Source organism: Protopterus annectens, chromosome 6.part0 (genome assembly GCF_019279795.1).
Source record: "Protopterus annectens isolate FY-2018-M chromosome 6.part0, PAN1.0, whole genome shotgun sequence".
NCBI lineage: Eukaryota > Metazoa > Chordata > Ceratodontiformes > Protopteridae > Protopterus > Protopterus annectens.
Window position 1 is genome coordinate 30780416 of NC_056737.1, and position 26648 is coordinate 30807063.

General features: G+C 42.9%; 1 protein-coding gene across 2 annotated transcripts in view; it reads right to left on the minus strand.

Moving 5' to 3' along the window:
- The window catches only part of HEATR5A (HEAT repeat containing 5A), a 2570019-nt gene that overhangs the window by 2346607 nt on the left and 196764 nt on the right, over positions 1 to 26648 (minus strand). For both annotated transcript variants that reach the window (XM_044073826.1, XM_044073825.1), the window contains exon 3: positions 9799 to 9907. In XM_044073826.1, the coding sequence (XP_043929761.1) occupies positions 9799 to 9907 (109 nt within the window). The remainder of the gene's footprint in view (positions 1 to 9798; positions 9908 to 26648) is intronic.

The following is a 26648-nucleotide window of genomic DNA, read 5'->3' on the forward strand; positions in this document are numbered from 1 at the left end:
AAGCAGGGACTGGTGGTTTCCTTGGGGGTTTTATATTCTTTGCCCCTCTGGGGAACTGCCTTAAGAGAGGGTGAGAGAATAAAGGAGGATCTGTGTTGTATTGTGCAAAAATGGCTGAAGCGTGGATCTTGATGGAGGAGAAGGAAAGTCCATTGTTTAACATCTCAGCTAGGTACTGTAAAATTTGAGGTATATTTATTACCCAAGGATTCTGTCCCTTTTCTTGATTCCAGGCACAAAATCATTTCCATTTGGCGGGGTAAGCCTTTCTAGTAGAGGGTCTTCTGGCCTCCAAGATGACATCCTGCACCTCTTTGGAGAGGAGAAACTGTTTGGGAAATCAAGGAATTCTCCATGTAGCTAGATTTAGAGTTTTGAGATTGCTGTGAAGGATTTTGTAGTTGTGCTGGGACAACAGAAGAGGGACTAGAGGTAGGATCCATGGTGGGGAATGTGTCAGGCTCTTCAAGAGCGGATACCAGTGTTGTCTTGGCCAGTCTGGAACAATGAGAATCATTTTTGGCCTCTCTGCTCTGGCTTTTAATAGAACTTTGGGCAGCAGAGGAAGAGGCGGGAAGGCATAGACTGTCAATGTTACCCAATTGAAGGAAAGTGCGTCCACTTTCCAGGCCTGTGGATGATAGGTCCTTGAACAAATTTTTTCAACTGGCAATTTCTGTGGGTAGCAAAGAGATCTATGTCTGGCTGTCCCCATGCCTGAGTTATCTTTGTGAAAACTTGAGGATGCAACTTCCATTCGTGTGGGTCTGTCATATTTCTGCTTAGGTCGTCTGCCAGTGTGTTTTCCTTCCCTGGCAGGAATTGTGCCTGTAGTTGAATTTGCAATTCCATTGCTGTGTTCCATAGGGTCATGGCTTGCCTGCACAGGGGGTATGAATGAGTTCCCCCCTGTTTGTTTATGTACCACATCATTGTGGTGTTGTCTGTCCTTATCAATAGCTGGCCTGGATGCAGTAGGACTTTGAAGGTCATAATAGCCTTTTGCAGGGCTAGCATTTCCTTTTGGTTGATGTGAAGGTGCTTCTCTTTTCGGGTCCATTTTCCCTGAATGCACTGATCTGTCATATGTGCTCCCCAGGCGTAGTCTGAGGCGTCTGTTGTGATGATTTGAGTTGCTTGAGGTACACAGAAAGGAAGAACTGTGTTTCTTTGGTAAGCTTGAGTCCACCACAAAAATTCCTTTTGAAGAAATGGAATGAGTGGTATAATTGCTTCCAAGCTGTGGCTGTGTTGAGACCATAAGTTTTCAGGTACCACTGAAGTTTCCTCATATGCAGCGTTGCACATGGGATTAGTAGGATGCAAGATGCCATGAATCCCAGAGCCTGCAGGACTTTCCCTGCAGTTAGCCTGGTGTAAGTTGCCATTTTTCTGAAGTATTGAGACAGTTACCCTTGCTTGTCTGGCGTGAGGTAGGCCATCTGGGTGGCTGTATCCAAGCTGGCACCCAGGAAAATTATTTGTTGAGAGGGTATTAGTTTTGATTTCTTTTTGTTGACTGTGTATCCCAGGAAGTTCAACAGTTTTATTACAAACGCCAGGTGCTGCAGTAGTATGTCCTTGCTGTCCGCTTGGATCAGGTAGTCATCCAGATATGGGTAGATTTGTATCCCTTGTAGTCTGCAGAAGGCGATTACTGATGCCAGGCATTTCGTAAACACTCTGGGCGCAGTAGATAAGCCAAAGGGCAATGCAGAGAATTGGTAATGGGTTGAACCTGCAAGAAATCTGAGGTATCTCTGCAATCTTGTCTGATAGGGACATGCAGGTATGCCTCCTTGAGGTCCAAAGTTACCAGCCAAGACTCCTTGCCCAGCATGGGAAGAAGCTGCTGTAATGTGAGCATCTTGAATTTTGGCACCTGTAGATATGTGTTTAGGATGGATAGGTCTAAGATAGGTCTCCAATCTTTGTCTTTCCTTGGTACCAGGAATAGTCTGGAATAAAACCCTTGACCTTGTTCTTTTGCAGGTACCTCTTGAATTGCCTTCATGTCCATGAGAGCTGAAACTTGTTTTTGTGCCTCTGCCCTTTGATTTTGTGGCAGGTTTGGCATGCCTCTCATTTTTGGAAGGGTGTGAAAGTGGAACCTGTAGCCTCTGTCTATAATGTCCAGAATCCATTTGTCTTTTGTAACAATATGCCAACTTTTTGAGAATAATGTCAGTTTTCCACCCAAAGGTGCTGCCATTAAAGCTTTGTTTGGCAGGTGTAGGGGGAAGTCATTGTGTCTGTTTTCTAAAAGACTGTGATCTATCTTCTGCACCTCTTGGGGTTGGTGCCTGCCACTGTCTGGCTCTGAAAGATCCTTGAGGTTGCCCTCTACCCCTTGGGCGCCTGTATCTGCCCCTTTGAGGTCTGTCCGTGGCTGGAAAGGACCAATTTTCTGAAGGCCAGTTTCTGCTGAAACGTGGAGGCTGTACCTGCAGGAAATCTTTCACTGTTTGCATTGATTTTGCTTTTTCCTCCATTTTCTTTAGCACCTCCTCAGCTTTAACACCAAACAATACATCTTTTTGAAGAGGTGCATCTAATAATTTAGCTTTGACATGATCTGGTAAGGTTTGCTCTTTGAGCCAAGCATGCCTACGTATAACAGACCCCGTAACAGCAGCTCTACATGAGGCCTCTAAAGCATCAAAACCACACTGCAAGGTATGTCTACCCACTTGCTCTGCACCATGCAACAAATCCTGCAACTCTTTTAAATCTGGTTGTTCTGGTTGTGTCATCTTGCTTTTCAGCTGAGATATCAAAAACTGTTGATACGTTAACATATGGAACTACTTTAACATATGGAACTGACAGTTTAATGCCCTCATGGTTAAAGTGGCCAAGGTGTACACCTTTTTCCCCCACCTTTCTAAAGCTCTGGAATCTCTCTCTGAAGGTAATGGGTTTTTAGCAGTAGAGGCCTTAATTCCCTTGGGACCCTGTGAAATTGTTTCTGGGTCAGCAGTATGGCTTTTATATAGAAAGTGGTGGGAGTCAGGAACCTGGTAATACCTGTCTGGTTTAACAGGAGCTGGAGGCAAAGAATCTGGATTAAGGCTGGCTTCTGTGTACACATCATCCAATATATCTAAAACAGGAGGGATAGCCAGAGGCCTATGCTGGGAGAGCAGAAGAAATTCCCTGAGCCTTTTCTTGGAGTCTGAGTAATCTTGGCCTTCCCAATGAAAGTGTTCCCTCAAAGTATGCAGGGTTTCCCCAAAAGAGAAGTCCTCGGGGGGGGGGGGGAGGGAATAGACTCCTCTGCATCAGAGTCTTCGAATGGAGAATAGGTATAATCCTGGTCCTCAGATAGTTCTGAGGTAATAGAAGCTTGATCTGAGGAAGGGTAGTCTTCCTCTAATCTGGGCCTTTTATCAGAGGGGGGTTGAGAACCCCTGATAAGAGTAATCAAATCCTCAGCCATTTTAAGCATCTGTGTTTTAGGCATGGTGCCTTGACAGGGGGTCTGAGGAACCTGTGTTTTGGTTTTCATGGCTGCTTTAGATTTAGTGAAGGCTTTAATAGAGAAGGAGGAAGGCCTGAAGACCCCTTGAGAAATGGCAGGCCTGCCTAAATTCTGAGTTTCCCCGCCAGGAGTGGCGTCGGGATCTGTAGTAGGAATGGGGGCCGAGGAGCCTGCGACCTCGGGTACTGAAGACACCGGTAATGCATTGTCATCGGTAGTCAGGGGCTGCTTAGGCGCCTCGCTGAGTACCGGATAACCGGTAGTCGGCCTTAGCGTGATTTCAGTACGTGGTGCGGACCTCGTATGTCGGTCCTTATCTTTGCGTTTTTTGCTCAAAACTGGAGTCGGAGTATCCAACGACATAATATAATTAAATTTTTTGCCGAAAAAGTGAAGGGCGAACTCCGCCCGACGCTTAATAGTGCGTTTATTGAATCTAGCACAGAAACGGCAGGCCGAGACGTTGTGGTCTGGGCCTAAGCAAGATATACAGAAAGAGTGGAAATCCTTATGCGGTATTTGCTTCCCACAAGAAATGCAATTATTAACTTTGTCTGACATCGGTCTGAGGCAAGAAAAGTTTCAACGGGTACTTAGCTTTCAAGAAGACTTCGCTGAAATACTTTCAGAATCTCAGGAGCTGGCCGACCGGCACTTGCGAACTGCTTCTGCTTCGGCACCGCTGCAAGAAAGACTGAAGAATATGGCGTCGGCTGACTCTTTTATACCCCTGCCGCACTGACGTCAGGGAAGAAGCGACGACAACCGACCCCGGACCTAGACTTTGGAATTCGGCCGACCGAGGACCCGCCTGACGGCAGGATAACCCATCTATTATGACTGCAGCTGTATGCACGATGAACATCTGAGTGTCTACAATTGGGGATGCATGAATTCCCCTTCCCTCTGGGTCAGGAGGCTTGGAATCTGAGGAATATGCCATGGTGGCAGTGGGGACAGGCTGCGCAGCAAGGGGTACCAGTGCTGGCAAGGCCAGTCTGTAGCTATATGAATTGTCCTTGGTTTTTCCTACTTTATTTTGCGCAGTACCTTGGGGATGACAGGTAGTGGAGGAAAAGCATAGACCGATAGATTGACCCATGGGAAGGACAGGGCCATCCACTTTCTAATCCATGCAGTGATGCTCCCTGATGCAGAACTTTCTGAGCTGATGGTTGACCTTCGGGATGCCCCATTTCTGAGTTATTAGGGTGAAGGTTCTTCTGTTGAGCTACCACTCCTGTGGGTCCAGAAGATTTCTGCTTAAGTCGTCTGCCAGCGAGTGAGAGAGCCTGGTAGGAATTGTGCTAACAGGTGGAGTTGCATGGCAGAGGCTGTGTGCCAAAGGGTCATGGCCAGCCTGCACAGAGGGTAGGATTGTTGATATGCCACATCACAGTGGTGTTGTCTGTTTTGATCAGGAGAGCTCCTGGGAAAAGAAGGGACTTGAAAGCTATCAGGGCATGCTGGACAGCCATCATCTCTTTTTAGTTGTTGTGCAGATAGATTTGCTGTAGGCTCCATTGGCCCTGTATGCACATGCCGTCCAGGTGTGCACCCCAAGAATAGTCTGATGCATCTGTGGTGTGGGTCTGAGCAGCATGGGGTAGTGAAAAAGGTGGTCTTTTGTTGTGGGAGCATGCTGTTGCCCACCAAAGAAAATATTTTTTGAGACAAGGTATTATAGGTATAAGAGTCTCCAGATCTTGACAGTGTTGACACCAAAGGCTTTTTAGGTACCAGTGAAGTTTCCTCATATGCAGTCTGGCATATGGAATGAGTAGAATGCAAGATGCCATGAACCCCAGAGCTTGTAGGATTTTCCTTGCAGATAGCTGGGGTCTGGTGGCTAGCTGAGAGAAGTAGGCTGTCAGGAAAGTTTGCTTTTCTGGTGTATGGAATGTCATCTGGGATGCTGTGTCCAGGCTTGCTCCCGGGAATATAATCCTTTGGGTGGGTACATGTTTGGATTTCTTTTCGTTGATTGTGTACCCTAGGGAGGTTAGTAGGGACTTTACAAAGGCCAGGTGCTTGAGCAGCTTTTCCTGGCTGTCTGCCTGAATTAGGCATTCGTCTAAGTACGGGTAAATCTGGATATTCCTTTGTTTGTAAAAGGCAATGGCCAGAGCCAGACATTTTGTGAAAACTCTGGGAGCAGTACATAAGCCAAAGGGAAGGGCAGAAAACTGAAAGTGCTGAGATCCTGCCCTGAAACGGAGATATTTCCTGCATGATTCCCTGATAGGAATGTGGAGGTAGGCCTCATTTAGGTCTAGGGTGGCTAGCCAAACATCCTTGGAAAGCATGGGTCGCAGCTGCTGGAGGGTGAGCATTTTGAATTTTGGGATGACCAGGAAGGTGTTTAGAATGGATAGATCGAGGATGACAAGCCAGGTGCCCTCTTTTCTGGGTACCAGGAAAAGTCTGGAGTAAAAACCTTGGCCTTTCTGTTCTGCAGGTAAGTACTCTACTGCTCTCATAGAGAGCAGGGAAAGGACTTGCTTTTGCGCCTCTGCCCACTGATTTGGAAGTAGATCTGGAAACCTTTTTGGAGTTGGAAGGGTGAGGAAAGAAAATCTGTATCCCTGGGACACTATGTTAACAACCCAGAGGTCGTTGATAATGGTGGCCCAGGTGCTTGCGTGAAAGGAGAGTTTTCCTCCTAGGGGTAAGTGAAGGTGGGCAGAGGGAGGTGAGTCATTGTGAGTTCTTACCATAAGTGGGTGGCTTAGAACTCCCTGGTTGTGAAGTGGAAGTAGTCCACTGCTTAGATCTCTGCATTCCCTGTGGCTGCTGTCTGGGGGGGTCTGGGCTAAACTGGACTGGTGGGAGCAGGAAAGGACCAGTGCTTGGTGGGACAATGCCTGCTGAACCTGGGTGGCTGGACCTGTAAGAAATCCTTAACTGTCTGCATAGATTTTGCTTTTTCTTCCATGTTTTTTTAAGACCTCTTCTGCCTTAGTGAAAAATAAGTTGTCTTTGTGCAAGGGGGCATCAAACAATTTATATTTAACATGGTCTGGCATGGGCTGTTCCTTAAGCCATGCATGCCTTCTAAGGACTGATCCGGTGACTGACGCCCTGCAAGAGGCTTCTAGGGTGTCCAAACCACAGTGCAAGGTGTGTTTAGTTACTTGACTTGCAGAATGCATTAACTCTTGTAACTCTTTAGATTCTGCACAAGCAGGAAAGGAAGACATTTTTTGTTTGAGGAGTTGCAGGGTATGTTGCTGAAATTTTAGTACATGGAACTGACAATTTAGTGCTCTGATAGCAAGAGTAGCTGAAGTGTATACTTTTTTACTCCATCTGTCTAGTGCTCTGGAATCCCTATTTGAGGGGTTGGGATTCTTAGCAGAGGTTACTTTAATTCCTTTAGGCCCTTAAGAAATTACCTCAGCATCAGCAGTAGGATTTTTAAAAATAAATTTGTGAGAGTCAGGGACTCTGTAGTACCTGCCTGGTTTTCTGGGTGCAGGGGGGAGGGTGTCAGGAGTCAAACTGGATTCCAGGAAAACATCCTCCACAACATCCAGGACTGGGGGGGGGGGTAGCCAAGGGTCTGTGCTGTGGAAGATCTAAAAATTCCTTGAATCTCTTTTTTGACTGAGGGTAGTCCTGACTCTCCCATTGGAAATGCTCCCTTAAGGTATGAAGGGTTTCGCCAGAGCAACAATCCTCTGGGGGAGAGGCTGAAAGAATGGAATCCCCTGCATCAGAATCCTCATAAGTAGTGAGGAGCTGCATGTCTTCATATTCAGATGCATCAGAGTAATCGGACTTCTGTTCATACAAAACTAAAGGGGACAGATCTCTTTTCCTTTTGGAGGGGGTAGCTTGGCTTCCCCTGATCAGCATGATAAGGTCTTCCACCATTTTAACCATTTGAGACTGAGGCAAGGAAGAAGGTGCCTGAGATTGGGTCGTCGGTTTCCTGGGTGTGGTTCATAACCTGGGCCTAAGAAACTCAGTCGTTTTTGAAAGAACGGTAGTCGCGAAAGAAGACATCGGTTTGTGTTGAGAATCGGTAGTGTGAAAGACTTCCTCGGAAGACGGTGCCTGCTCAGCAGCTCCAGACCCATCCAAGGCAGAGATGACCGCAGGATCCTTAGTCGAGGAAGAGTTTTGCGGCATACCGGACACTGAAAAGGTCTCTGTAGCAGCCTGTGAATCCACAGAAGCGGGCATCAGGGGCTGCGAAAGTGCCTCACTGAGAACCTGAGAACTGACGACTAGCTTAATGGGAGCGTCATCGGTACGTTTGGAACTGTGCAGTTCGTTCTCTGTCTTTATCTTTACGCTTTTTTGGAATATCTGCTGTCGGATGGCTTACTGAAGCCATATCGGAGTTCAAGGACTGTAAGCGAAAATATCTAGCTACAATAAGGGTCCGACGACGGATAGTTCTGGTGTTGAACAAAGCACAGAAACGACAGCGGGGGACGTCGTGGTCTGGGCCTAAGCAAGTGATGCAGTAAGAATGAAAGTCTCAGTGTGGTATTTGCTTTCCACAGGTGAGACAATTGTTAACTTTTTCTGACATTGGTTAGTGCAAGAAAAAAGGATCCCCAATGGGGTACTTAGCTTTAGAAGACTTCAGTTTCAATTTGGTAGACGAAATTCTGGTAGGGGCTGACCGGCACTTGTGCAAATTGCTTCTGCTTCAGGCTCCACTGCAAGAAAGACTGATGTAATGGTGTCAGCTGCCTTACTTTATACTACTGACAACCTGACGTCAGTCCTCAAGCGACAGCAACCGACGCAGAAATACTAAGTATCTGGTATTCGGGCGGGCTGAGGGCTACTCTGGCAGAGATAACCCAAATGTGATGACTGCAACAGTGAACCACGAAGAACATCTGATACAAAGTAGTTTACTGACCTGGGTATAATTATGGTCCTTCCTGAAACAAAGACAGTCCCCATTTGCAGGTGGAGGTGAATTCACATCCTCAAGCCATTGTGACAAAGATGCCCACTCCATGCTGCTGGGCAAATCCGTGAGTAATCAGCGGGTGTACATACTCCTTCATGGTTGTCTGGATGACAAGCTAACTTAGACTGGCTTGTGTTTGGGTGACTAAAATAGGTCCTGGCTGTCTTCTGGATCAGGCTGTAGAATAGATAACCCTATATACTCTGTAAATATGTTACAACAGAAACCAAGTCCATTTCTGTACACAGTTTTTCATAAACTATGCATAGTCTTGCCCTTCTGCCATCTCTGGGATCATCATGAATCTCAGATTTTCACTCCTTAATCTACCTTCCAACTCTATTCTTTTTGACCACAGTTATTTATGTTTTAACACATGCACAACCATTTTTCCTTGCTTTCTATCTCCAATGTTTTCATACTATAATTATCAGCAGATTGCTTACTCAGGGTTTCCTCTATTGCTGGCATATTTATGTCATTGGAACTTTGGAAGCAATGTAGTCAGTCTGTCCTGCTTATCTTAAATACTTCTGGGAATATCTGATCAATTTTTCTTTCCAGCGAAATTAATGTACCTTCACTTCCTCCTGCCATTTCACAGCTGCTTTCTGCCAATTTTCCATACTAATTTCAAGTGTCTTCCCTGTTGTCAGAGCATTTTGTTGTATACTCATATGAAAGAAAAAAGTTTATCTTTCTTAATCTTTGACTAGAAACCCTATACCATTATTTCAAAGTCCAAGCTGATTTCTTTGACAAATGACAGCTTTTTACATGATTTTTTCGGTCACACAGTCCAGAACTCCACTGACTGTTGCCTACTCCTTCCCCACCAGACGTCTCCTTTCCATGCTTTCATTACATCCACAGGCACTGCTGGATGTCAGTTCACAGACTACATTACATAACAGTAGCTATATAACAAAGTACTCTAACGAAACACAGCTTTGAGATATAAGCAGAATCAAACCAAACTATAATGACCAAAGACAAAAAAAATGGCTTGCTAACACTATTCAGCTAAGAAGTACCTGCCAAATAAGTAGTTCTTGAAAAAACACACCAAAACCTTAGCAGAAAATGGACAACACAAACTTATTTTAAACTAATTTAAAAAACAGGTTGCCAGTACAGTAGAAGGCAAGCTTTTCAGGAATTCATTGGCACTATAAGTCACTGGACATGATTTAACCAAATAATTTGAGCTACTACGACATGGTATTTTGACAGTATTACTGCATTTCTTCTTAACTTCTAAGAAGTCATTAGCTATCTGAACAGTACTACTTTTTTTTTTTTTTAGAATTCTGAGATGACAATAAGTGCATCATACATTTTTTTCTTTCAAAGTGTTCATCAGTTTAAAATAATTGCTTACCTCAGCATGTTTTATTGTTCTGAGAAGATTTCCCACAGTGTCTGTAAAGGTATTTCCCAGTATCCTTCCTAACTGACTATACAATGAGCCCAAGCAAGCCACCGCAGCACTGCAACAAAATTAGAAAGAGAGCAGAATGTCAATGCTGTTGCGGGCAACACATTCTTTACAACTTAGTATTACACAGTCAACTTGCATGAGACAGATAAAATGAGAATTTGGAAATTGCAATTTCTCTTAGAAGAGATGCATTTCCAAACTCACTACAGATGTTACCATCTATGAGACCATTTTCAAATGAGTTAACAGCTAACTTGAGTGTTAAAAACAGCGATTTTCAACCAAAATGAACTTTAATTAATTCTAAAAGGTGCTGCAGCCCAGTAGCATAGGAAAGGTGGGGCAATAAGGGCAATCACCCCAGATGCTAAGTGTTAAAGGGTGCGATTAAGAGCGACTGCAGAAGGCATTGCTTTTCTATGTTCTGAAATGCCAGTCCAGAAAGGCAGTTCAGCATTTTTTTTTGCTCTTCATTCGAAAAGCTGAGGGGTGGGAGCCATGGATTGGCTGCTCTTTACTCAAAGAACTGGGAAGTGTAGGTTGGCTGCTGTAGAAGAGAAAAGGGTGGGGTGGTATTTTAGGGACTAGCACCAGGTAGTAGTTGAGCCAGCTATAGCTGCAGTCTCTCTCTCACTCCCTCTCAATGGCATTCCTTTGCTCACACTTTCCACAAAATTGCTGTCGTCATGAGCTTTTTTTATTTATGTTATGTCTTCTTTTAATTTGTAATAGCAGTGCAGTCCAGTGCTGGACTTGTCGGCTTTTACTCAAATTAAGTATCATATAATAAAACAAACATATTAACTACTCTTTATAAGGTTGGACATTTGCACATTTACTCAAATCAAGAATCATGTAATAAAACAAACATATTAACTACTCTTTAATAAGGTTGAACATTTGCACATTATTCTGTTTAAAGGAACCCCAAAACAAGTACAGCAAATAAAGCAACCATGTAGGCCATAAAATGGATACGAGTGAGAGACAGGCGAGCCATCTTCATGGTCATCATGCTCTCGCAGACATAAGGGACATAAACCCACCAGGTGAAATCTTTCGGGAGAGGTACATCAGAAAGAAAGCATATCACGGCAAGAGGTTCTCCAGTTCAATTCTCAGCTGGAGTGCCTTCTGTGCGGAGTCTGCATGTCCTCCCTGCGTTCATGTGGGTTTTCTCCCAGTAGTCCAGTTTTCTCCCACGTTACAAAGAAATGCATCTGCAGCGTTTATCCCTGGGTCTCCGCTGAAAATTTACTTTGTTCCAAGTCAGATTTTCCTGGTACACAAATAAATACAATAAAGATTCCAGTGCATCCACCATTTATGCTGGAATGCCAAACATCAGGTAACTAAGCATTTATTTAATTTTCATTTCATTTACTTAGGGTTTAAAAAGTTTACAATTAAATACACAAAGTCACTGCTGTTGACTGGCATGGTTTGAAAGGCAGTTTTCCAATGGGCAGAATGCCGACTCAAAATACATAAACTACACTACAGTAAATGGGTAGTGTAGTTCGAGTATCTGAGTTCAGCATTGTGCACGGAGATTGTGGTTCAGTGAGGAACAGGGAATTAGCCCATTTCCTCACTGTACTGCAATCTCTGAGTTGGTATATATAAGTTGCAGGGGGTGTGGCGGGCACAGGGGGGCTTGCCCCCCTGCAAAATAGTGAAATACACATACCACTGACTATGGAATGTCCACAGCACAAGAAGGTGCAAAGCATGGGTGTCTGACATTACCTCCTGCTATGTCGAATACATTGAACTACGAGTGCCGATGTATTCAGTTTCGACCTGGCCAGAATTTCACTGTTCCGGATTCAGGATTTCAGGTCAACCATGTGCATGGTCGAACCATGCAGTTTCCAGGTTTCAATAGTAAACCATTTAAAAGCTTATGACACTTTACAAACATGATAAACAGAAATAAAATAAACTATACACAAAAGAAGTATTAGTATTATTTCGACGCACTGTAGAGATCATCACCAGAACAGCTCCATCACAAAGAAACTATGTACAGACTTAACACAGAATTAAAATAAACTCTTCAGAATAAGTGATACCAAAGAAACCACTTTAGAGATGTCTTGATCTCACAAACCCTGATAAGGAAAGGTAGCCAATTCCACAGAACAGCATTTGTCATTAATAAATTCCTTAAAAGATCTAATCCATTCAGATTTGCAGGAATGTCTTATTCACCCCCCTTAGATGTAACTACATTTAAGGTGCACATAATATATAGAACGATCTGTTCAAGTAGACTATGTGTACATGAGTAAAGTGCAACAACAACAAAAAGGAGAGCAATAGAAAATAAATATCTCCAGACAGCACTTGTCTCTACAACAATGAAAGGCAATCACAAAAACAGCAGCAGCAGCAGGATTTTTACCCTACTTCAGAACTAGCTGCATATCCTTAGGAAAAATGTGTCTGAACGGTATCAAAGTTTTACCTTCTATCATCCAGGCAGTCTATCTAATAGTTTTTAGGCTGAAGTGTATCAAACAACCTCTGTTTTATTGGAGTAAATCCAGTCTGTAGGGAAGCTTGTGGTAATAACCCATGGCCAGTTTCAAAAGAAGGGGGAACCACTGTTGCCTGGGTGAAAAGGGAGTAACCACTACAATCTTCGGGAAGGCCTCTGGGATCTTCAGAAGAACTCCAGGTTTCAGTGGAAAGAAAAGAAATGCATGGAGTAACATTCCCATCCAGGGGAATGCAAAAGCATTTGTCTTTCAGGACTGTTTACAAGAAGTCTTGGAAACAATTTTAACTATCTACTTTGAAAGGAAGCAAACAGATCTACATAAGGAGTTCCCCACAGCTGGATCAATTCTAAGAAAACCTCTTGGGGCATTTTCCATTTGTGAGGGTCTATCCTGGTCCTGTTTAACTTGTCTGCTACAATGTTTTGCTCTGAGGAATGTTTGAAGCCTAAACATCAACATGAGCCAAGTTGCTACAACCCAGTTATCACAGTAAGTCTGCAAAAGGGGTGAGAATCGGCATTCTCCAGTTTATTTATGAATTATGTCACTGTAGTGTTATCTGTAAAAACTTGCTGAGGTCCTGAAGACCAGAGGCTATTTAAGGCTTTCAAACTATTTAAAAATAGCCATCATCTTTGACATTTATGTGCAGATGTCCATCAATTGCCACAGGTTGAAGAGGAGGACGATAGAAAGAGAAACCTGAACTTTGACAGAAATGGTCCATCCAACGCAGAACTTCCCTCCTTACAAGACCCCAGCACGCAGATCTGAAAATTTAAGGGTGCTGTTGCCAAGTCCAGACTGACCGGAGATATCAATGAATTTTTCTCATGTGAACTCCAGCCAAGGGCATCATGGAAGTCATGTATCCAAAAATAAACTACTAATCAAAATTTATTAAATGCAAGCACCCTGCCTGGCTTAAATGATGGAATTTCGATTAGTAGTTTGTTGAATTTAAGGGCAGAAGAGGTTTAGACGCTAAAAGTTAAAAGTTAAAAACAAAATAAACCAAGTAGTTTGGTTACCTTTAGTAGTAATAACATATAGTAGTAAGTTGTTTTTACCCACTACCAATAACAAGTTTATAAGGGGTATTATAGGGATACTAATTTTAGCAGGGATTGTGTACAAATGATTGACGCCGGGCTGGGAACTCGACACCGTAAAACTCCACTGCCAATCATGAGCAGACAGATGATCTGCTGTGGCGACCCCTAACCGGGAAAAGCTGAAAGAAGAAGAAGAAAGTACAGTTTTGTACCTACCATAAATGTAGATGTCCGATAGGTATGCATCTGCAGTCCTAACATATGGGTTGTCCTGCCTCAGGCAGCCCTTCGGTCGGCCGGATTCCAAAGTCTGGGTCTGGCCTCGGCTGATGTCGCACTTCACCCGACGTCATAGCTGCTGGGGTATAAAGGCATCAGCCGACGCCATTTTCCTCAGTGTTTCTTGCCCCAGATGCCAGGTGCCCTCTAGGAAGGCTAAATTTGGATAAATGCAAATAATTCCAAACAGTAGAAAGCAAACAATATATATATACATATATACATACAAACAAATACACCATAATAGATTCCCCCAGCTAGCTAAAAGGGGGTAAGTACCCTAGGAATACCACAGAGGGGAAGGAGGGTGGGTAATCCTGACTGCAGATGCATACCTATCGGACATCTACATTTATGGTAGGTACAAAACTGTACTATGTCCTTCAAGGATGCATCTGCAGTCCTAACATATGGGTAGAATACCATAGCCAAACTGGGGGAGGAGGCACTAAGATAAAGATGGTGTAGTTAAGATCCCTTGCAAAACAGCAGTTGCAAAACCTGCTCGGGATCTGGAGTATAAAGGAAGATTATAATGCTTGGCAAATGTATGCACGGAGTTCCAAGTAGCAGCTTCTAAAATATCTTTGGTAGCCACTCCTCGTAGGAAAGCTGTAGTGGTGGCTGTAGCTCTTGTGGAGTGAGGCCTGATATTTTCAGGAGTTGTCTTTCCATGAAAAGAGTAGCAAAATCTAATGCAATTTCCTATCCATTTTGAGATTGTCTGTTTTGAAATTGCTTTTCCTTGCACTCCTGTTGCATATGCTACCAGAAGCTGATCAGTTTTTCTGTTGGTCTTAGTTCTGTCCAGATAGTAGCGTAATTGTCTGTGCACATCCAAGGTATGTAGTAGTCTTTCCCCCCTGTTCTGTGGGTTGGGGAAGAATGTAGGTAAATGAATCGCTTGGTTCAATGATACCCTGGAGACCACTTTTGGCATAAAAGTAGGATTAGTTCTCAGAGACACTCTATCCTGATGGAAGATAAGGAAAGGTTGTACTGCCATTAATGCCTGTAACTCAGATACCCTTCTTGCAGAAGTGATTGCTAGCAGGAAAGCAGTTTTCCAAGATAAGAACTGTAAGTCTGCTGTTGCTGCTGGTTCAAAAAGGGGAAGTGTTAATTTTTCCAGCACAAAGTTGAGATCCCATGTAGGTAAAGGTGGTTTCCTTGGAGGCTTTACATTTTTGATTCCTCTCAAGAACTGCCTGAGTAGAGGATGAGAGAAGACAGGAGGATCCATGTTGTACTCTGCTGAAATTGCTGATGCATGAATCTTAATGGAGGAGTAGGACAGGCCATTGTGGAACAGTTCTGCTAAGTATTCCAGGATGTGTGCTATGTTTGCCAATGAGGCATTTTGTCCCTTTGCTGCACTCCAAATGAGGTATCTTTTCCATTTGGCTGAATAAGTTTTCCTTGTGGAGGGTCTGCGTGCCTCCAGGATAATGTCCTTAAACCTCTGAGATAAATCTGGTTTATTTTGCTTTATGCAATATTCCAAGCAGTTAGCTGCAGTGTTTTCAAGTTTGGATGCAGGGTCTTGTAGTTGTTCTGTGTTAGAAGTAAGGGACGTAGAGGTAGAGGCCATGAGTGTGTCCGAGACAAGCTTCTCAGTAGCGGGTACCAATGTTGCCTTGGTCAGTCTGGAGCTATCATGATTACCTTTGGCTGTTCCTCTCTGATCTTCAGTAGGACTTTGTACATCAAGGGAAGAGGTGGAAATGCATATGCTGTCAGGTTTTCCAGCTGAAGGAAAGGGAGTCCACCCTCCAGGCAAGTGGGTGGTATGCTCTTGTGCAGAATTTCTTCAATTGGTGGTTGTGTGGGGAGGCGAACAGGTCTATCTCTGGCATTCCCCATTTCTTTGTTATGGTTTTGAAGATGCCTGGATGCAGCATCCATTCGTGAGCATCCGTGGTAGTTCTGCTTAAGGTGTCTGCTAGTGAATTTTCTTTTCCTGGTACGAATCTGGCCTGTAGTTGAATGTTGAGATTCAGGGCCAAATTCCACAGGTCCATTGCCATCCGGCATAGAGGATATGAGTGTGTACCTCCCTGTTTGTTGATGTACCACATGACTGTGGTATTGTCCGTCCTTATCAGCAGGTGACCTTGTTGAAGGAAAGGTCTGAACTGCCTGGATTGCATGTTTCACTGCCAGCATCTCCTTTAGATTTATGTGTAGATTCAGCTGGTCTTGGGTCCATAGGCCTTGTATACACTTGTCCTCCATGTGTGCCCCCCAGCCTAGGTCTGAGGCGTCCGTGGTAATGGCCTGGCTTGGATGTGGTTTGTGGAAAGGCAATCCTTTGTTCATCTGACAGGCCTGAGCCCACCACAAGAATTCTTTTTTCAGGCATGGAATTATTGGAATCTGGGCTTCTAGACTGTGCTTGTGTTGAGACCATACATTCCTTAGGTACCATTGCAACTTTCTCATATGCAGCCTGGCATGTGGGATCAATATTATGCAGGATGCCATGTAACCCAGGGCTTGCAGGACTTTCAGTAAGCTGAGTTTTTGTTGTTAATGTCATGAAATAGACTGGTAGTTGCTCTTGTTTTTCTTCTGTGAGAAAAGCCATCTGAGTTGTTGTGTCCAGTTCTGCACCCAAAAATGTTATCCTTTGGGATGGTACTAGTCTTGACTTTTGAATGTTGACTGTGTATCCCAAGGCTTGCAACAGTTGTATGACAATTTCCAAATCTTTTGTTAATTTTGTCTTGTTGTCCGCTTGTATTAGGCAGTAGTCCAGGTATGGGTAAATTTGAATTCCCTGAAGCCTGCAATGAGCAATTACTGATGCTAGGCATTTCATAAATACTCTGGGCGCAGTGGATAAGCCAAAGGGCAATGCTGAGAATTGATAATGCTCTGATCCTGCAAGAAATCTGAGGTGTCTTCTGCAATCTGGTCGTATAGGGACGTGCAGGTATGCCTCCTTGAGATCTAGAGTCACCAGCCAAGACTCCTTGCCCAGCATGGGAAGAAGTTGCTGGAGGGTCAGCATTTTGAATTTTGGAACAATGAGGTATGTGTTCAGTGCGGACAAGTCGAGAATAGGTCTCCACTGATTTTCTTTTCTTGGTACAAGGAAAAGCCTGGAGTAAAATCCTTGGCCTTGTTCCATAGGTGGTACCTTTTCTATAGCTCTCATGCTTAGTAAGTTGTTGATTTGCTTTTGAGCCTCTGTTTTTTGGCTTGGTGGAAGGTTTGGCATTCCTCTCTTTTTTGGTAGAGTGTGGAAGTGAAACCTGTAGCCCTTGTCTATTGTTTGTAAAGTCCATTTGTCTCCTGTAATGTAATGCTAGTTGTCTGAAAATAAGGCTAGCTTTCCACCCAAGGGTGCTTCCAGTTGTTCCCTGGTAGGCGGAATCAGAGCCAAGTCATTGTGTCTGTCCTATGGAAGTGGTTGTAGTTGCAGCTGTGGCAGCACTTCTCTGGTTGGCAGGTTGCCACTGACATCCCTTGTAGGCACCCCTAGATTGACCTCTGCCTCTTGGACGTCTATTTCTGCCTCTCTGTGCTCTGGAGGTGTCTGGAAAGGACCAATTCTTCGAAGGCCAATTTCTGCTAAACCTCGGAGGTCGGACCTGTAAGAAATCCTTGACTGAACAGATTTTGCTTTTTCTTCCACTTTCTTTAGAACCTCCTGTGTAGGGGAGCCAAACAAACTTTGTTTCTCCATAGGAGCATCTAGGAGTTTTGACTTAACATGGTCTGGTAAGGATTGTTCTTTTAACCAGGCATGCCTTCGAATCACTGCTCCAGTCATAGCTGATCTAAAGGAAGCTTCCAGTGCATCATAGCCACATTTTAAAAAATGATTACTGACCTGCTGAGAGTTATGTACCAAATCCTGAAGGGACTTGCGGTCTATAGGTTCAGGAGAGGACAGTTTTTTATTTAGCTGGTCTAACAAAAATTCCTGGTATTGAATCATGTGAAATTGACAGTTTAAGGCCCTGGCCAAAAGAGTAGCAGATGTATAAACCTTTTTACCCCATCTCTCTAATGCTCTAGATTCCCTTTCAGAGGGAAGAGGGTTTTTGGCAGAGGCAGCTGCCACACCATTAGGGCCCTGTGAAATGGTTTCTGGGTCTGCAACATGAGCCTTATACAGGTGATAGTGTGTGTCCGGGACCCTGTAATATCTATCAGGCTTGGCAGGGGCCGGAGGAAGAGAGTCAGGGGCAGTACTGGCATCATTATATGCATCATCAACAACTGATAGTACTGGAGGAATGGCTAAAGGCCTATGCTGTGGTAAGTGTAAAAAAGTCCTTAGCCTTTTCCTTGAATCTGAAAAATCCTGGCCCTGCCACTGGAAGTGTTCCCTCATAGAATGTAGGGTTTCCCCAAAAGAAAATTCTTCAGGAGGAGAAGCAGAAGGAATGGAGTCTTCTGCATCAGAATCCTCATAAGGAGAATATGGGCCTTCCTGATGGACTGAAATATCTGATTCATCCGAGGAATAGTCTGTAGAGACAGGTTCAGGGGGTTCAGTCCTAGGCCTCTTATCTGGAGGAGGTTGAGAGGCCCTGTCTGGGTGAGGTTGGGATCCCCTGATCAAAGAAATAAGATCCTCTGCCAGGCTGAGTATCTGGGAACTAGAGGTAGGCCTGTGAGAGGGAGCTTTTGTAGGTAAGGCCTTAGAAGATTTAGCTGCTTTAGCCCTGGAAAAGGCCTTGATAGACATAGAGGCAGGAGGTCTAGCAGCCCCATGTGCATGGGGTAGAAATGTCTAAAGGAAAAGTGTCTGACAAATCCTGGGTGCCTGCTTCTGTAGCAGTAATTTCAGTAGCAGATTCGGCCATGCTCTGAGAGGCCTCGGTTATCGGGGGCATGCTTTCGGCCGAAGGAAGAACCGAGGACTCGGTTTCAGCCGAAACAGAGACACTCGCGGTTGGCCTAACCGTGGTTTCAGCCGAAACCGCGGGCCGCGAGTGTCGGTCCTTTTCCTTGCGCTTTTTGGCTAATTGTGTAGTCGGAGTCTCCGACGGCATTTTGTATGCAAAAGCGGGACCAAAAAACTCCTCTGCAAACTCCAACCGACGTCTAAGCGTCCGTCGGTTGAAGGAAGCACAGGCTAGACAAGCTGAAACGTCGTGGTCTGGGCCTAAGCAAGGAAGGCAGTAAGAGTGGAAATCCTTATGAGGTATTTGTTTCCCACAAGTTAAACAATTATTTACTTTGTCTGACATCGGCTGAGGCAAGAAAGAGTCCCCAACGGGGTACTTAGCTTTTTTAGAAGTCTTCGGTAGTAGAAATCTCTGGATCTGACCAACCGGCACTTGCGAACAGCTTCTGCTTCGGGCACCGCACGGCAAGAAAGACAGAGGAAAATGGCGTCGGCTGATGCCTTTATACCCCAGCAGCTATGACGTCGGGTGAAGTGCGACATCAGCCGAGGCCAGACCCAGACTTTGGAATCCGGCCGACCGAAGGGCTGCCTGAGGCAGGACAACCCATATGTTAGGACTGCAGATGCATCCTTGAAGGACATGGGCTTAGTTCCAAATGAAGGGCAATATGTATGTGTGAGTATATATATATATATATATATATATATATATATATATATATATATATATATATAGAGAGAGAGAGAGAGAGAGATATGCATATGTATTTACATTAATACAAAAGTTTTTACTGTTTTTAAGAAAGAAATGAAAATTGATGGCTTATCACATGATTTTTATGTGGAATTTAAATGATAGGAAATTATGTGTTTTTTGTATCTGATGAAGTTCCGTTCTTGTGTGTGAATAAAGGAACGGAAGCGGTTATACAGCCTTTTTTGGAGCTGGTGGTGTTGCCTTATTTCTGAAAAGATCCTTGTGCCGTTTATTTTTGGATTTGTGACTGTCCTGGATTCTTACTTGCTTTTTGAAGTCATATATCCCAAAATCCTTTGAAATTCCTTGGTACTCAGCAGAGTTTGACTGGAAAAACTCATGATCATCTTTTGGCACATTCTACTTTGTGTCAGGAAGAAAAGCTCTTCCTGGGGCAGAATTTAGCAGATATCCAAGGAAAACTATTCTGCTGGAAGGGATTAAAGGAAATTTTTATAAGTTCACTTGAAACCCCAGACTGAATAGAAGTTTCTGAACACTTGTCAAGGACTCCTGATAACTTATAAAAAAGACGCTGTACACTATACAACAATCATCCAAATATGGCAACATTTGAATGCCTTGAAATCTGCAATAAGCTATTACTGCAGCCAGACACTTTGTAAAAATGCTTGGAGCAGCAAATAGTCCAAAATTTAAGACAAAAGTGAATAGTGCAAAAGAGATACAGAAAACTGTAAACCCATGAAATGTTGGCAGATGGGAATTTGATGGTAGGCATCTTTTAATTCTACCTTAACCATTAATGTTAGAAAAGGTTTAAAATGTTAACACAGTCTACAGGGAGAAAATTCTGAACTTTGGAACCTTGACAAAAAGACAGAGTAAGGAGAAGTCTAGTACTGGTTTACAAAGTTCTTTCCTTCTTTTGGTACTTTTCCGTTAAACCCCTACCACTTCGTGTTGCTATGTTTTCACGTTATTTCAGTACCGGAAACAAGTTAGGTGTCCTGATCCGAGCCTTTGCCCATGATTACTTTTGGCTTTCCTGATTTTGTGGGTAAGAGGTTGACAGCAATACAGCAAGCTAAGGTACTTTTCAAAAACAATTTCAAGATGAATTCAGAGGTGGAACAAGTGCCAAAAGGAAGTGTGTTTCTCAGTATATAAGAACAAAGTATGATGAGCTGTGAACACTTCATGTTAGGCTATACATGTGTGTATACAGGCATGGGACGTATGATGGAAGAGACCGAGGCAGAATTGGGGTTCCAGCACCTAAGCTTGGTTTGTTGACCAAATGTAAACATGGAATGATACACGTAGCATAAACAAAAGGTACATGCATTTACAGAATGCACTTTGCAATACGCACTGGCAGCAGCCGGCATAAGGATGTTCTTGGCATCAGGTTCCCAAACTAATCTTATTTGTTTTGTAGAATAGCTGAGGCAGTCACTAAAGTATAGTGTTCATATTATGATATTATGCCATTCTGGCTTGCATTGCTTTAACAACTACTTTGTTAATGTTCTAACCGTAGTGCATCTATAATCCGTAAGTACTCTGCAATTATTTCCTAATTTCCACTCTACTTGCGCATTATATTAGATCAAAAAACTGCTCAAGGCTTGGAATATACAAAACCACGGACTAGCGTAACTTCCACTTTATTCAACGCTTTCGTAGAAAACGTCTTCAGAACCAAAAGGAATGTTACATCAAGCATTCATTTAAATACTGCACACAATTAAAATCAATTAATCAATTACATAGTGTAAAAACATAATTAAAGAGCCCTTTACAAAAAGCAAACTCTTCATTCATCATTATGCACTACAGAATAGGCATAATTGAGTACATTACAATAACAAACATTATAAAACATATGCTTCACGATCTTTTAAGAAACATTTAATATTGATGGCTTCATTTAACCCAGGAAAATGATCCGCCTGTAGTTTAATTTGCCATCTAGCCTCTCTTTGAGCCAAAAAATTCCTGTAATCACCCCCCCCCTTGCGCATTATATTGATTATTTCTGAGTGTTAATGGAAAAGTAGCGAATCTAAAATCATATTTAGATATGTTACCAATCCAAGTAACTCCATATAAATTGCAGAAGGAGTCATTACTGGGCACATTGTGGGTGCTGCGAAGAGCACTACTGGCTGACATCAAAGACTGAAACAATGCTAATTTTGTGAACTTCCATCGTAGGAATGGGGTCCATTCGACTTGGAGAAATTGTACCCAGTGAAACGCCAAAATGAGACACTGAGTCTGTGTGTATGGGAGGAGACAAAGTAGTGCCAGTTTTAGAAAAGATAAAAGAGCGGACTCGGAAATAATCACAAATCGCATGTGACCAGAAAATCACAGCTATGATTACATGACACATGTGATTAAGGGCTCTAAACATATTTATAAAAAGGGACCAAAACAAAAAGCAGGAACTATGCCTAAAGGAAACCAGCGACAAGTGCTATGGGTGAACTATGCCAAAAGAAAACCTTAATGGCAGACTTCAGCTATTTCTGCAATGACACCATGGTACTTTATATGTAAGGTAAGGAGGAAGGTAACTTGTTTCTGGGTGAAATATGCCTCGAAAATCTTGGTGTACTTCAGCTATTTCTGCAATAACAGTACATTAATTTATACAATGTTGCAACAAAATGAACTTGACTACTACTGCGCTATGTTCTCTATGCAACAAATGTAAGAGGAAACGCAGTGCAGTTTCGCTGATAAGCTGTTTAAAACTTTAATATATGAAGTCAACTTACACACACATAACAAAATGTATAACAAAAACTTTTCGTCCATATTACAGACTGACAAAAAGAGTTAAGCGCTTACAAACTCAACTATACTTCATACTAACTTATATTTGATGAGTGGTAAAAAATGTTTGTAATTGATCAGTGGACAAAAATATTACATATTGAAATATTATTTTTTATATATAATAACTATATCAATAAATATACTATTATATTAATAAATAAATAAATTAATATATCAAAAATTAAATAAATGTTATATACATAAGCTGTTGATCAATCTTTGTAAAAATGCTTTTAAAGAAGTATAGTTGAGTTTGTAAGTTTTATATTATATATTTTTAAATGAAGTATATTTTTATTATTAAGATATATTTTTTGGTGAATTTAACAATAGTCCAGTGAAGGTTTTTGGCAGTTGTCCCAACATAAATTATCATATTCTTATCAACAAGTAGCAAAATATATATTTAAAGAATATATGTAGATTATTTCTTGTGTAATTCATAATATACATAGTATACATTCTTGTTGTAAATTATTATTTAGGAATTGTGTGTATATGACTTTATATGCACCAAAGGATTTTGGCTCCAAAAAAGTTATTTAAATGATAGAAATTCTGGGTAAATTAGTTCTGATGAAGCCTAAGTGAAGTAGGTGAAAGCGCTTAACTCTTTTTGTCAGTCTGTAATATAGACGAAAAGTTTTCGTTATACATTTTATTATGTGTGTGTAAGTTGACTTCGTATATTAAAGTTTTAAACAGCTTATCAGCGAAACTGCACTGCGTTTCCTCTTACATTTGTTGCATAGAGAAGATAGTGCAGTAGTAGTAGTCAAGTACATTAATTTAGATGTAAGGTAAGAAAGGTAACTTGTTTCTTAGTTGTAGAGATTTACTTAGTACAAATAACTCGAAAACATAGCAGCCCGAAGTGGTAGGGGTTTAATGGAAAAGTACCCTTCTTTCTTTGGAACCAGAAAATCTTTGAATAAAGCCTATGCCTATCTAGCAGGTACAGACCGGTTCTATGACACCCTGGAATAATATACGTTTCAGAATGGGAGCAACCAGGAATAATTAATTTATTTGGCTAAGAGGAATTCCCTGAAAAGGAGGTAGGGACTCCCACTGCCAACTGTACCTCTGATGAATGACCTACACAGGGGATAGAAGAGGTAAACAGTAATTTTTACTTTTTGCTCTGAGGTTGATTTTGCAAGGCTTTTTCTTTCTTTTTGGAGCCTCCTTCACATTTTTTTTAATCCTGTCTGCTGGCACATTACTGCTTAAATTGCTTTTTGAAAAAGGGAGCCAAGGTAAAAAGAAAATTTTTTATTCACTTTAACAAAGGAAGGTCGGAAGATTTGGGTCACCCCTTGAATCACCTTCTTCTCTCATCAAATCTGTTAAGAACCTCAGCTGCAGAAGGTCTACGTAGTTTCCTTGCTCTGGGGAGAATTTACATTTTTTATCTTATCAAGTACATTTTTTTGAGAAGATAACCAAGCAAATCTTTCTACAACTGAATTGGAAGCAGCAGCTTGGAGACTGTGTCAACAGCATCATTAGAACACTTTAAAGAATGTTTAATTATGTGAGCAGTAGATAAAACAGAGGCAGTCAAAGAATTCTGTACCATTGAGGAGAGAAAGTTAACAGTCAACATTTTCATGTTCTCAATACAAATAAGCAGAAGCTTTAACACTTCAGCATGTCAGTTTAATGTTCTGAATTTCGAAGTGGCAAAAGAATGGGTATCAATGGGAAGGGATGAAAGGCATAAAGGTTACCTGAGGGGCAGTCGTGGACAAGTCCATCTCTTGGTGACTCCCTCAGAGGTGGGATAAGGGCAAAGTAGCTGCTGTATTTGGCATTCATGGATGTCGCAAAAAGGACGCAGCAAGGCTGGCCCCATTTGTGGAAAATCTTGCTACTTCCTGTTTTAGGGACCACTTGTGAGGCATCAGAATTGCTCTGCTGAGTCTGTCTGCCATCACGTTGGATTTCCCTGGGATGTGCATTGTTATTAGAAAGCACTGGGAAGAGGTCGCCCACTGCCATACTCTCAGGGCCTCTCGATAAAGGGGGTAAGATCTGGTTCCTCCTTGTTTGCTTATATACCATACAGCTGACATGCTGTCTGTCTGCATTGCAATAGTTTCCAGCAGAAGAGAGTCCTGGAATGCTTGCAATACCAGTAGCACTGCTCTCATCCCTAGGACACTGATGTGCAAATGGGCCTTGTGATCATGCCAAGTGCCTTGGACTGTCTTTCCCAGATAATGCTCCCCCCACCCTACCTGAGAGGCGGCAGTGGTCACTGTGGCCAATGGTTGGGGAAGAACAAATGGTCGACCTAGCCTCACATGAGTGGAGTAAAGCCACCAACAAAGGTCTTTTTTGCAAGATTCCTTTATCAATATTTTCTGAGACATAGGCAGTTCCTGCATTGACCACTGAGAGGACAGTAGCCACTGGAGAATTCTCATGTGCAGACGTAGCTAATGGGATCACAGTTACTGCTGCTGCCATGGTCCCCAAGACTTTTCGGATTGTACTTGCTTGTGCTTTTTTCTTTGTAAGAAGATTTAAAACCTGACATTGTAAAACTTGTACTCTTTCTGGAGGAAGTTTGGCCATCATCCTTGTTGTATCTAGTTCTGCTCCTATAAAAAATGACACACTGATAAGGCAGCAGGGCAGATTTCTCATAGTTTATTGTAATTCCTAGGTGACAGCAGAGCTGCAAGGTACTGTTTCTCGCTTTTATTAGTAGATGCACGGTAGTGGCGGTTAGGAGCCAGTTGTCTAAATATGGAAACACTCGGAATCCTAGGCACCTCAATTGAGCCGCGACTACTACCATACATTTGATGAACACTCTGGCGGCTGTTGTGAGACCAAAGAGCAGAGCTCAAAACTGACAGTGACTGGCTCCAAGCCAAAAGCGCAGGTGTCTTCTGGATCGCCTGTCCATTCCTATGTGGTAGTATGCATCCTGGAGGTCTATCAAGCACATCCAATCGTCTTGTCCCAGAAAAGGGAGTATTGACTGCAGTGTTACCACAGTGAAACACAAAGGACATCTTGGACTTTCTTGCAGATATGTTTAGGTTGCTGAGATCCAGAATTGGTCTCCAGTCCCCGTTTTCTTTAGAACTAAAAAGAGTAAGTTCCGGATCCTATTTGGTCTGCAGGGACTGTATGGATGACTCTTGTCTAGCAACTTTTGAATTTATAAGGTTGCCTGTTCCCTTTGACTGGGTAGAACATCTGGGATGTTTTTTATGTTTGGGATGGGGAAGGAAAAGGGTAAGGAGTAACCCTCTGGATATGATGCTTTATACCCACTTGTCTTTTGTTATCTGTAGCCAGGCTTCTGGGTGCAAAGATAAGTGACCCCCGACTGCGTCCAGAGGTGGACAGGTGAGCTTCCCTTCAGCAGTGCTGAAAGGCTTACCAAAGAAAAATTCTCTGTTGCCCTGATTCTGCAGACCCCCTCTGCCACGTGGTTGGCATCTTCCATTGCTACTTCCTCCTCTACCCCTGGGGGAAGATTCACCACATGTCCTGCAAAGCTCTTTGGGATTTTCAAAACCACATTTTCCACTTCCTTTCTGACCTTTGGGATATGGTCTGGTAGGTAGGGGAAAACGGACTCCTATGGCAGAGACAGTCTTTCCTTCTTGTTCACATCTGGTGTGTCCTTGACTTTGGGCCGAAACATAGATAAGCCATCGAATGGAGTGTTCACAAAAGAAGATTTAAAGAGTTCCACGAAGTCACACAAGAGCATCCAAGAATGTCTCCCTAGGGAAATTCCTGAACCCGCTGCTGTACCCACTCCATCCGCTGCATAAGAAATCATTCTCATGGAGGAGTTGACCACTGAATTTAAGGTAGAGAGCTGAGAGAAAACTTTCTCTGACACCCCTTCAGCTACTGAACCTTGGAGAATATCTCCTAACTCCTTCAGGAGATGTCTTTGTAATCTATTAAAGTGGTTCAGGTAATTCAGCGATTTAAGAGCAAAAGTCGCTGAAGAAAAAAATGCACTTTCCATATCTGTCCATCGTGTGAGACTCCTTGATCAGAGGATGAACAGAAGATGATGTCTCAGAGTTCCTTCTTGGTGGCTGCTGTCACCACCACAGCATCTACTGGGACTCTCTTTGTTAAAAAGTTTTTGTCTGGGCGGTGCTGATGAACTTATCTGTCCTTAGAGGAACAGGTTCCACTGAATCTGGAAACTCCCATGCCTTTCGAGAAACTAAATCCAGATGTTTGTCTAAAGGCAGGGACACCCAAGTGGAGGAAGGGTGAGATCCAAAGGCCTTCAGGTACATGACTCCTCTGCTGAAGTGTTGGTGGACTTCCAGCCACCTCTCTAAGTATTTCTAAGATGTGTCCAAAAGAGACATCATCAGGAGGTGACTGTGGGGACCCTTCAGCTTCATTGAGGTATGTATCTGAAGTGATGGACTCCTCTGGGAGTCTAAATGCTTCGTCTTACATAGCCTCTTCCGAGAGACTTCTTCAAAGGGGTACTCTGGACAGGTTTCAAAAGAGTG